This window comes from Ranitomeya imitator, chromosome 10, assembly GCF_032444005.1.
Source record: "Ranitomeya imitator isolate aRanImi1 chromosome 10, aRanImi1.pri, whole genome shotgun sequence".
In the NCBI taxonomy this organism is placed as follows: domain Eukaryota; kingdom Metazoa; phylum Chordata; class Amphibia; order Anura; family Dendrobatidae; genus Ranitomeya; species Ranitomeya imitator.
Window position 1 is genome coordinate 37,664,710 of NC_091291.1, and position 13,324 is coordinate 37,678,033.

Below are 13,324 nucleotides of genomic sequence, written 5' to 3' on the forward strand. Positions count from 1 at the left end.
TTATACACATGGGAAGAAGGAATCAATATCACCATTACACACTGAACGGGAAACCACTGGGTAAATCTGACAGGGAGAAGGACTTGGGGATCCTAGTTAATGATAAACTTACCTGGAGCAGCCAGTGCCAGGCAGTAGCTGCCAAGGCAAACAGGATCATGGGGTGCATTAAAAGAGGTCTGGATACACATGATGAGAGCATTATACTGCCTCTGTACAAATCCCTAGTTAGACCGCACATGGAGTACTGTGTCCAGTTTTGGGCACCGGTGCTCAGGAAGGATATAATGGAACTAGAGAGAGTACAAAGGAGGGCAACAAAATTAATAAAGGGGATGGGAGAACTACAATACCCAGATAGATTAGCGAAATTAGGATTATTTAGTCTAGAAAAAAGACGACTGAGGGGCGATCTAATAACCATGTATAAGTATATAAGGGGACAATACAAATATCTCGCTGAGGATCTGTTTATACCAAGGAAGGTGACGGGCACAAGGGGGCATTCTTTGCGTCTGGAGGAGAGAAGGTTTTTCCACCAACATAGAAGAGGATTCTTTACTGTTAGGGCAGTGAGAATCTGGAATTGCTTGCCTGAGGAGGTGGTGATGGCGAACTCAGTCGAGGGGTTCAAGAGAGGCCTGGATGTCTTCCTGGAGCAGAACAATATTGTATCATACAATTATTAGGTTCTGTAAAAGGACGTAGATCTGGGGATTTATTATGACGGAATATAGGCTGAACTGGATGGACAAATGTCTTTTTTCGGCCTTACTAACTATGTTACTATGTTACTATTGTTAGATTCAGGGTCTCTTTTCCTACCACCATTACTCAAGGGAACTTGTTAGGCGTCCATCCTTACATTTTTTAAAATGACCTATAAATGGAACCTATCATGTACAAAAATGCTATCCTGAAGATATATGATTAATCTTCAAGTAAGTATCATTAAAATGCTGCCTGGCCACCATACCAAAAGCACAGTTACCAGTAAGAAATAAATATATTTCCCCCACTCAACTGTCCAAACCACCCAACTGTGCAGACCACCCAAATGTGCAGACCACTCAACTGTCCAAACCACCCAACTGTTCAGACCACCCAACTGTTCAGACCACCCAACTGTCTAGACATCCCAACTGTGCAGACCACTCAACCGTCCGGATCACCCAGCAGTCCAGTCCACCCAGTTAGATGAAAATGTAATTCCTTTTTTGGGGTTGAGTGATCATGATAACACTTGTAATATAATGTAACATCATAAAATACAAAACTGAAGCACAGAATGTGAAAAAAAGCAATTTCTGGAGATAATTTTTAGCTAAAACCTGGATTGGTCTTACTATTTCATTCGCTATGTTTTCGGTATCTTACCACAATGCCATTATTAGACTGACGTCTACCCCTGGTAGTCATGTAAGTGTTGGAGGTAATGTTTTAATAAAAAAATATAAAATCATTTTAAATTTCTCTTTATTTAAATTTTTTTTTATTGATCCTAAATTTGGACTGAAATCGAAATATTGCAACAATGATATCCGTAAGAAGGTTAGTAGCCTGGCGATGCGGGATGTCCTTAGGTCTGTGTGGTCTCTTCTGAGACGAGCAAAGGCAAATGGTCCAAGGCTCCGATTTCTACAGAAGAAAACATATTATTGAATAATAGATTAGGAATGATGAAAAACAACCACTGCATCTAAGACTGATGCATTCACTGACTGTAATTCTAGGATGACATTTTTCTTATTACCTTTGAGACGTAGAAATGCAAGAAACTCAAGGACGGTCTGAACGGTGTTATCATCCAGTGGATGCTGCTGTATGCCTGCATAGAAATATACCACATACACCATATCACACAAAGACTGCTCCTATACCGTATATTAAATTGCCTATTATTGAGTTGTTGAGGTTTTTGGCTGAAATTGGGCTCCCCATAGGACAAATAGGTGGCCAATCCCTAATTCAGAATTATCTAGAAAAAGTCAGTGTTTCTTGCCATGAATTCAGAGTCTGATGGTTGCTCCTCCAATAATCACTATAACACACGCTTGTATATCTCTATCGGTGCTCATCCACCCCACATGGCTCTTACCGAATATATCTCTTCCAGACTTGAAGAGATCGTCCACTACATCCCTTTTTCCGGCCATTCCACCTTTGTCGTTCAGTGTTCGATGAGCATCTGACGAAGCAAAAGACAATCAGTAATTACGGCTCTTGTTATGATAGGTACATAATATTTTGCTTTGTCACCTGACAGTGATCTGATCTGATCGTCAAGAGTTGAAGGAAACCCATTGTTCTAATTCATCACAGCGAATAAAACAAGAGCAAGAACCGACCACAATTGACCAGGTGACAAGTTCTCTTTAAAGGCCAACACATCTAACCTTTGATTTCCCTGAGATTTTTCATCGAGTTTCCATAAATGAGATACTCTAGTTTGCATAGTTATTTTCTTAGAAGTTAATAGCCCATAAAGGGTAGGAGTATTCCTGAGCAGGCAAATACCATGAAGAAGCATCAGAGGAGGAGCGGTGGGGAACTCACAACCGGCAGGAAGTGATGGCATAATCTGGTGATACTCTACTCCATCACTGCCTATCATGGAAATAACCCTTTAACTGAATTAATCATGGCTGGAATGGTGACATCACTAATTTTGAGTGTCCAGAACAATCTGCTATTTTGTTAATTATTACTATATAACAGCCTTTGGCTCGATCTCAAGCCATGGGTACTTGATGGATGAACGATCTGTAGGAAGATCGTTCTTGTGAAAGCCTAGATAGGTCCACCAGGGTCTTCTCCACCACTATTTTGATTGCATTCAGCCATCAGCTTTCTGGTCTTCCTCTTGACCTTCCAACCATGATGTTTGTTCTTCTCCAGTGATTGTCTTCTTCATATGATGTGTCCAAAGTAGGCAAGTCATAGCTTGGACATCTTTGCTTCGAGTGACATGTCTGGCTTGATTTGTTCCTAAATTGATTTATTTGTTCTTCTTGCCATTCATGGTGTTGATGACTTTAGAAAGGGGTCGTCCACTACTTGACAATCACTGCTTAATCAAATTATGAATTGTCACCACTATTGTGTCGCGTGACCACCGCAGCCGATTTGCTTCAGCGGTATATGACACAACAACATCATGTCACCCGCCAGGAACAGCAGCGCCGACATCGATGGAATGATGGTGAGTATACACTGATTAAGCTGGGCACGTCTACTAGTGGGCAACCCCTTTAGTTTATTGGCTTTTTCAGTATTTAGTTTGCTTTCTACTCCTGTTTTTCAGGGCATCATTTCTGTGTTATTTTAGAGCAAAGCTAAAAAGATAATAACACTGCCAGAATAATACTTACGTGGCCCAAGCAGGTAACCAGCGCTGTTCAGAGTCCATCCTCTCTTATCTTTTGGCTAATAAAACACATTGATTAAATAAATTAAAGACAAAAATGAAGAAAAACAAAAACAATATTAACATAGGAAAAACAAGATATATGGTAATTAAAAATAAATTAAAATATTTAAAGGGCCATCTCAGTTCTGCTGACTTGTCCGGTTTAGTAAATTTTCATGAAATAAGAATGTCGGACCATCTTTTCTTAAAACTGTTCAATGTGACGTTTCTCTATTATTCCCAATCGAAATGTTTAAATAAATTGACAACTGGGTGTTACCATTTTCTTTGGGTGTGTCTCTTCACAGACTTAAAATAGCAGCACTGATTGGACAGTGTCAGACTGTTTAGCAAAACGCTCCATTGATAAGAGGATTGGTAAAATCCAGTTGACAACTTATCCATACATTTCCAGCCTGACCAAAGCAGACTTGTAGGAAAAGAATCTCCAGAATTGTCAAGAGAGACAATATGTCTTCTTGACCTTACAAAAAATGGCCGTTGACGTGAGATACTTTATCTAGAAATTTCTCAGGGTATACTCTAACAATCTCAACTCTACAGAGACCATGGGACCCTCATCTACAAAGTTTCAGTAGACCGAGTTTCATTCTATCCAATCCGTCTGTTTGACCCCAAAATTAGTAGTGCCAGAGTGTATTTTCACCCCTTATCTATCCTACCAATGAATGAGAATGTATCAACACTAGTGGTGGCCGTAATTTTGCCCAAAAAATCCAGCATAAAGTATTGATGAGGTCTGTGGTATCTTTATTTTACCACCAGTTGAAAATGCATTGACGTACTTAAAGAAGTTGTCCACCACTAGACAAGATCATATTTATGAGTTAAGGAGGTGAAAAAAAAATTGCTACTCACCGAAAGGGTGATAAATGAAAGACTAGTGGGGGTTTAGGAAAATGGAGGTTTCGTAGCTCCTATGAATCGAGTTAATGGAGAATGAGGACCCTCATTTTTGTAAACAGTGAGACCCCCTCCAATAATTAAACTTGATCATTCTGGCGTTATAGACCCACATTTAGCAACTTATTTGCATCGGTCTTTAGCATTGACAAAAACTGATGCAAATTATTGTGTAGGCCAAAATGTTTTCGAAAAATTGCATAAAAGCTGAAAACAAGATGGAAAAGTTGTCGTGGTCAGATTTATTAAGTTGATAGCTAGAAAATTGTTCTTTTATTATCACAACTTAAATCATCAATCTTAGTGAATATGGGCCATGGTGCCCTTTATTGGGCCCCAAGGGCACGTACCATAGACGCAGCCCATACAGACAGAAGAGCCAGACAGTTAATTCCACCATTGCGGTAGGACTAGTAATGCGTGTTCCTAGGTTGAAGGGTTTTTTGGCATAAATCACTACCAGTGAGGCAAACTGAGTCTGAGTCTTTCTATAGGTGTCTTTGAAGGGTCTAATAGAAATGGTAATTTCTACTTTCTTACCATTATACTGTAGCCAAAGCATTGAGCTGCCGAGCCACAAAGAATGAAAGAAACACACAGGAGAGCCTGAGAAGTGCGCATCTGGAAAGTACAAAAATAATAACATATAGAAAACGTTTGATGACTTATTAACACAAATATAAGTGAATATAAAGTGACTGTGTCCAAATATTCTGATAATGATGAACAACATTTGATGTCTAAGCATGAATACCGAAATTTTTGCCCCGTTTAGGTGAGTGGTTGTAATTGCGATTAGCCAAAATTTTGGCATCCAATCTGCGGCATGTGACTACAGTATATCATGATGACTCTAAGTCAAGGATCAAATTATAAATCCTTTAGATTGGTTGGATAAAATATGGGTTAAACTGAGGGCATTGGCAGCCCCAAGAAAGATAATTATGGATGTGAACATCTACCAAAACTAGAGACTATTCGGTAGGACCTTTAGGTGACCACTTACGTAGAAGTAGGTTGCTCATTAAACACCCGTTGATTGAACAATTGATCGCCTACAGAATCCTTATTTTGGTAATGCAGTCCTATAAATTTTAGTCCACAATTGTTCAAAGCAGTTAAAAATTTCTCTAAGACACCACAAAGGTTGAGCGATCTCTTGAAAAAAAAAACTAGAGATTGTGCAGTAGAACCTTAAAGTAGCTATTCCAACTAAAAAAGAAGTAAGTTGATCATTGAACAACCGATGAATGAATGTTCGGCAGCAGAATTTTGGTTTCATGGTTGTACTCATATCAATTTTTGGCCACATTGGCCATGACAGTTGTTCAAACTGGTGATCAATACTCAATGACTTCAAACAATACTCTAGGGACCAATCTTGGATTGTCTAGTGACTAAATGTCTAAAATTAAAAAAAACACACCTAACTTCTTTCCAGAATGGGTAGTGTGTCACCAACCAGCTAAAAATATCAACCTTTGTTAAATTTCACCAAATGAATGATCATTTTGGTTGAAATTGTCAGTTTTGATTAAGTTTAGACCACCTAAAGTTGAACGAAAAAGATTATTTCAGCCGAAATAATCATTTATTGGGTGAAATGCAACAATAAACATCTGGTTTATGACTAACCCTAATGGCCTGGAAAGACGATGGCTTTAATTAAAAATATCGATCAACAGTCATTAGTCCACAAAAGATCTTTCCGTAAAGAACATTTTCTGAACGTTCCCGAAAAGATCTTACCGGGAGGATGTTCCCAAAACTTTCCTTGAAGTAAGAGAACGTGTATGTCCGGTTTGAACCACTGTAATAGCCAATATGGACTAAATCATGGTTCACAAGGTCAATGTTGGTTCAGCCTCCAACCAGTAGTGAAACCTCCACCAAGGGGGCGCTGGTGAGGGAAGAGAGGTTAGAAACTAAGCGAAGTAACACAGAGCTCAGGCACAGGTGTCACAGGTAATGAGAGAAGTCAGACAAGCCAAGGTCATACACAGAGATATCAGCACTGTTCACAGGGGCAGTCAGGAGAATAGTCAGAGACACGCAAGGAATCAGAGCCTACCGGGAACGTGGTAACCAAAATGTGAGACGTAAGACATAGTTGGGGTACAAGCCAAAGTCAGAACCAGGAGGGGAGCGTGGTATCAGAGACAGAAAACAAGAGCCGAAGTCCAGAGATCAGATGGAGTCATACACGGGTACAGGCAGTCAGAGACGCAAGGATCACCAAAATCAGGAGTCAGGTCAGGGACTCAAGCTGGGAAGCATGAACTATCACCAACAGCGGTAGGCAGGCTGTGAGGGACTGAAATATCCCAGCTAGCTGAAGAACGAGGCTGAGGAGATTAACCCCCGCATGACCAGTCTCAAAAGAGGAAAGATGAAAACAAACTCCGGACTGGACCATGACACAACCTACTTCTCTCTAATGTACATGGCCACCTTAAAACCAAGGTTGTACAAAAACGATGATTTCCCTTAAAATGATGGGTCATCGGGTGGAATTTAATAGCTTAAAACTATCAAATATTCATCACAATTTGGAGATATTCCATAAGAAAAATTACCCCAAACAAATCGCAGGACTTTTATTGGAAACACTGTATGTGTTTACTAGTTGTAAGTGGTAGCCCCAAAAATGGTTTTAGGTATGGAATAAGTCAGGATGATGGTTAGAAAAATCGTTATGTGAACTTCAATGTGAAATATCCAATGAGTCCCTAAACTATCATGGGTCATTAAAGGGAACCGGCCAGAAACTTTTACCAACTTCCTAAACCATTCTGTAATTGTGAAGCCCTTTAACCCAGCTGTTGTCTTCGGTCTGGGGAGACCGATTTTGAACTTTGGTATTTTTGGGGTGATCAAGATGCGGTTCTGAAACTTGTGCTTGATTGGCTTAAATGAGGATGGGTCAGTCGGCCACAGGTTTCAGAGCCGTATCTTGAATATTTTAAAGAATATTGAAGTTCAAGGTCGGTCATTTTTGACCGAAGACAACAACAGGGTTAAAAGATAAGCCATGTGATCCATTTATGCCCCTAAAGCACTTGTGTAGTCGTGAGAAATCAAGTTTTGAAGTTTTGTGTGGAAGCGAATTGGAGAGATTGTTCTCAAGGATGGACAACCAATTCGAAATCAAGAGCTCATATTCTGCTCCCACGACAGGAGCTCTCAAATAAAAGTTAAAAAAGAGGTTCGGCAGCAGCTATAGCATGCGTTATAAAGTTCTAAGACACAACTCCCAATACTACAGGACATCATTTCATGACAGCTGATCACAATACTTATGGAGGGAGTTTTATATCATTCAACAGTGCACTTCAAAATGAGGTTCTGCAGCAGCTGCAGTGTATGGTACAGTTCTGCGTATACCTAGAAGTATTAGGATGTTTCATGAATGCATAAGTATCTTCTCCCTAATGTTTAAAAAAAAAAGATGTTTTGCAGCAACTGATGTGTGTATCATACTCTGAGGTTTTGGAGCATGCTGGGAGTTATAGTTCCCCAATAGCTGGAGAGTCATAGGCTGGAGATTACTCTATGCCACCATTCACTGCAGACAGATATAATAGAAGAACAGATGATATGTAAATGCGACAATCATACCGGCAATGATATGACATTAAATGCCGAAGTTCTTACCTTTTCTAGGAAAATTGTGGCTTTTTTCGTAGCAGATAGAAAATGAGATTCTCTTCTTTTTTTTTCTTGGGTGGGTGGGATTTTTTATATATATATATATATATATATATCTTATTGGCTGAAATCTCGCAAGCCCCGATCTTACTCAGCCACCCGCTGACTGTGGTAAAATCCGAGCTACTTTGTGGGTATTTATGAAGGGAGGATAATTTTTGATCATTATCCAGGAGGGAGTAAAGGAGGGGATAAAAAAAAGAAAAAAAAGAAAAAAAAAATGCAAAGACGCAAAAAGGTTTCTGAATGCTATTATTTGCCTTTTCAACAGGAAAATTAGTTTGATAGCCATAATTGCCTATAATTGACTTCCGCCTATGTGGATACAGTTCAGTCGAGGGTTCATGCAGTTTGTCTTTTTCTCCCGCCTGCACCAAGGACACTTTTTTTTCTTGAATTTACCTGAATTTACCTGAATTATTTTATTTATTATTATTTATTATTATTATTATTATTATTATTATTATTATTATTATTATTATTATCTATTATTATTATTATCTATTATTATTTATTATTATTTATTAATTATTATTTATTATTATTTATTATTATTATTATTATTTATTATTTAATATAATTATTTACCTGAATTTATTATTATTATTTATTATTATTATTTATTATTATTTATTATTTAATATAATTATTTACCTGAATTCTAAATTCAGCAGTGTTTTTTTTTTTTTACGAGTTAATATATTAATAGTTCCTATAGACAGAATAACGCTAATAATTATTTTTTTATTACAAGGAGAAAGAATATTCTGAATCCATTTTCTACTTTTTACCAATGAACATAAAATGATTTTTACTATTGCAAATGCTCTTCTTTACTTTTCTCCAGTGACCTGCCGCCAGCAAGGACAGATAAAGCTGCAATCGAAAATTATTCAATCCCCGTTACGAATTAGATCGATTTTCAACATTCAGAAACTTTTTGCAGTTTGCAATAGTACGATGAAATCACATAACGAATATAACAAGTGTCTTCACCGAATCCAGCACAAAATGCCACTTTTATGACAAGAGTAGTAGAGTAGAGCTTCTCTGGCTGTTGTGACCTGCTACAAACATGACGTCAGGATTGGTGATGAGCGAGTATACTCCTTGCTTGGGTTTTCCTGAGCACACTCGGGTGATCTCCGAGTATTTGTGATTGCTCGGAGATTTAGTTTTCCTTGCCGCAGCTGCATGATTTGCGGCTACTTGACAGGTTGATTACATGTGGGGATTCTCTAGCAACCAGGCAACCCCCACATGTACTCAGGCTGGCTAGCAGCTGTAAATCATGCAGCTGCGTCAACAAAAACTAAATCTCCGAGCAGTCACAAATACTCGGAGACCACCTGAGCATGCTCAGGAAAACCCAAGCAACGAGTACACTCGCTCATCACTAGTCAGGATGATTCACCCCTTTCATGACAGGCGTAGCAGAGTAGAGCTTCTCTGGCTGATGTGACCTGCTACAAACATGACGTCAGGATTATTTACCCCTTTCATGACAGGCGTAGTAAAGTAGAACTTCTCTGGCTGTTGTGACCTGCTACAAACATGACGTCAGGATTATTCACCCCTTTCATGACAGGCGTAGTAGAGTAGAGCTTCTCTGGCTGTTATGACCTGCTACAAACATGACGCATAGTCAGATACCAGCTGTTGGCCGCGTTCCTGAGAACTTCTAGCCCACTTCTTATGGTTAATGGAGTCCATTTAGCTAATATTGGAGATGACTTTTGTTTATCTAAGGGGTTGAAACCTAAATGCTCCTTGTAACTATTGTATGTTGGTTAAGGCTGTAGTCTCAAGTTTGGAAGTTATCCACTATTCATGGGATAAGGTATAACGTCTCGATCGAAGGGATACAACCGCTAGAACCACCACCGATCCCAAGAACCAGGGCTTTGAGTGGCCCCATGTGAATGCAGTAGTGGTTGATCATACTCTCCGACACACCTTTGATTCTTTATGGGAAAATAGCTGAGCTCTCTGCTCGGCTGGTCTTCGGCAATCCCTAAAGAATTAAAGGGGTTAACGTTAATGGCCTATCCTTATGATAGGTCATTAATTTCTGATCGGTGGGGGTGCGACACCCAGTACCCCGCCGATCAGTTTTTTCCAATGTCGGCCAGAACTGCTTAGTTGCACGGGTCCGTTGATGGAATAGTGGTCTCAACCATGTATGCTAAATCCGACCCCAATTGATCTGAATTGGGGAGGACGTGTAGTACCCGGTGGCGGCCACAATGTAGCTGTACGGCTCCGAAACTGAGCAGATCTAGGAAAACTTGACCTGACTCAAAGAAAACAGCATTGGGATAAAACAGCACAGAAAAGCTTAATTTGACACTTACCTTGACATCAGGCAATGGTTATGATATATTATTCCTCTTAAGAGAGATACTCTTCCATCACAAGTTATGAGGATGTGGCGTTATAAGTCATGCTAACCTTTAATCCATCTGGTGACACAAAATTCCCAAGTCAACTTTTTGCACTTTCGGTAACCATGAGCTCCACGTGTACAACCGACCAAAGCAAATGGCTGTTGGCCAACAATACTTGAGCTATCCTAGTCACACTATGAATCATTTTGGGGGAGGATAGCCCTAATTGATTATACACATTACATCCTGCTTAGTCAATCTACTAAATTACTATCATTTTACTGCAGTTCCATAGCATTGTGGCTGTTATCATTAGTCAAGAACCTAATTATAAGAAGTGCCTTCCATGAGATCTATCATTAATGCACTACCATTGTGCGGAAATCCAACTTTGCAACTGATATAATTGAGGGCTACTATTGTACAATGTTAATAGAGTCGACCAGAGGACATAATTGCTAGAGGACACTCTCAATATATACATGTATATACAGTATATATATATATATATATATATATATATACAGTACAGACCGAAAGTTTGGACACACCTTCTCATTTAAAGGTTTCTCTGTATTTTCATGACTATGACAATTGTACATTCACACTGAAGGCATCAAAACTATGAATTAACACATGTGGAATTATATACTTAACAAAAAAGTGTGAAACAACTGAAAATATGTCTTATATTCTAGGTTCTTCAAAGTAGCCACCTTTTGCTTTGATGACTGCTTTGCACACTCTTGGCATTCTCTTGATGAGCTTCAAGAGGTAGTCACCGGGAATGGTTTTCACTTCACAGGTGTGCCCTGTCAGGTTTAATAAGTGGGATTTCTTGCCTTATAAATGGGGTTGGGACCATCAGTTGTGTTGATCAGAAGTCTGGTGGATACACAGCTGATAGTCCTACTGAATAGACAGTTAGAATTTGCATTATGGAAAGAAAAAAGCAGCTAAGTAAAGAAAAACGAGTGGCCATCATTACTTTAAGAAATTAAAGTTAGTCAGTCCGAAAAATTGGGCAAACTTTGAAAGTGTCCCCAAGTGCAGTTGCAAAAACCATCAGGCGCTACAAAGAAACTGGCTCACATGAGGACCGCCCCAGGAAAGGAAGACCAAGAGTCACCTCTGCTTCTGAGGATAAGTTTATCCAAGTCACCAGCCTCCGAAATCGCAGGTTAACAGCAGCTCAGATTAGAGACCAGGTCAATGCCACACAGAGTTCTGGCAGCAGACACATCTCTACAACAACTGTTAAGAGGAGACTTTGTGCAGCAGGCCTTCATGGTAAAATAGCTGCTAAGAAACCACTGCTAAGGACAGGCAACAAGCAGAAGAGACTTGTTTAGGCTAAAGAACACAAGGAACGAACATTAGACCAGTGCATAGTGGATGCTTTCCTGAAACGGAAAGTACTTGCAAGCAGCATAATACAAAGAATAGCAGGTTTACCCAGAATCCTTTGCAGTAGGCGGAGCTATGTAAATCATCTCTTTCCACCGCTGTCTAATCCACAGCGCTTGGAACCGCCAAGCGTGCAATGCTGCGGATTAGTTTCTAAATTTACACAGCCAACCAATTCCTACCTGTGGACACGTGTTTCGGGCTTTAGGCCCTCATCAGCACAGGGCTGGAATTGGTTGGCTGTATGGAGTGGGGCTCGGTGAGCAAGCGATACATATATGCTAGCCACCTTAGGGAGAGACCCAAGTTGGGCTAAATGTAGCGGGACGAAAGAGACCGAAAAGCCCTCTACTTAAAGGAAATACATAGTGGATGCTTTCCTGAAATGGAAAGTACTTGCAAGCAGCATAATTGGGCCTCTCCCTAAGGTGGCTAGCATATATGTATCATTAGACCAGTGGAAATCTGTGCTTTGGTCTGATGAGTCCAAATTTGTTACAGCTAAGGGGCGCTGTATGTGCTCTCCAGAATGTGCATGGAAGCGTAGTGAGGCCATGAGGGCATACTACAGACACAGGTGTGGCTGTAATTAGAATAGTGAAGCAGTGACTGATTAAAAGATTAAAAAGCCCTGTAGTACTGGGGGAGGGGTGTCAGTGTGTTCTTGGAAGCAGACAGGGCAGTTGTCTGCAGAGCTCTCTCTGTGTGGAGAAACACAGAGGCTAAAGGAACCAGAGAGACTGACATTCTGCGTCTTGGGCTGTCTTATGTGTACCCGGCTGCACTCCAGAAGATAAAGAGTGCAGTGCGCTGAGTGAGTACAGAGACTTGTTACCAGCGTGCGGTCACCCAGGGAAACTGGACAGAGGGAAGTTCGGCCTGTGTATTGACTGCGTCATATAGCCATGCATTATTAATGGACTGTATGAAGAAGCTGTATACTATATTGACTGTGTGAAGTAACACAATAAAGAACGTTTTGCTTGAACTTGCTTGTGTCACTGCCGTTTCACTCTATATGGTCCTACCGCTGCATCACAATATATAAACCAAAAATCAGCATTAACAGTGGTTATCTTCTGATGCCTATTTGGGACCCATTATTGTCCCAGAACCTGAGACTTCTGGATCCTTTCGTACCCTAACTGGCCAGTCATCATAGATACATATCTGACCCAATATGTAGAAAACAGAGGTGGCACTCACCAGTCTTGAAAATCCATGCTTTATTGAAGAAAAAAAAACCATTAAAACATCTTCAATGGGAGACGGAGTATGCGAGTGAAAACGGCCGTTTCGCGCTGTTGCGCATTTACGAGTCAACCATTATCTCTGGTTGTATAAAAGCGCAACATCAAAAAGCCAGAATTACCGTTGTTGTCGCAACATTGCAATATTGCAATGAAAACTTCATATCTACCACACAGTTATATCAATAAAAACGTTAGCTCGGCACGCAAAAAATAAGTCCTCACCCATCCCCATATGC

The 13,324-nt window shown here is 40.0% G+C and overlaps 1 protein-coding gene across 1 annotated transcript; it reads right to left on the minus strand.

The window, feature by feature from the left end:
* Positions 1-1,495: 1,495 nt before the first annotated feature.
* LOC138651295 (galanin peptides-like) lies at positions 1,496-8,154 on the minus strand. The gene is made up of 6 exons (XM_069741384.1): positions 7,988-8,154; positions 4,874-4,954; positions 3,372-3,426; positions 2,099-2,188; positions 1,754-1,828; positions 1,496-1,638 (listed from the first exon to the last, which is right to left on the minus strand). Exons 2-6 carry the CDS (start codon positions 4,952-4,954, stop codon positions 1,580-1,582), a joined length of 360 nt encoding a protein of 119 aa, XP_069597485.1. The 5' UTR covers positions 7,988-8,154; the 3' UTR covers positions 1,496-1,579.
* Positions 8,155-13,324: the final 5,170 nt, after the last annotated feature.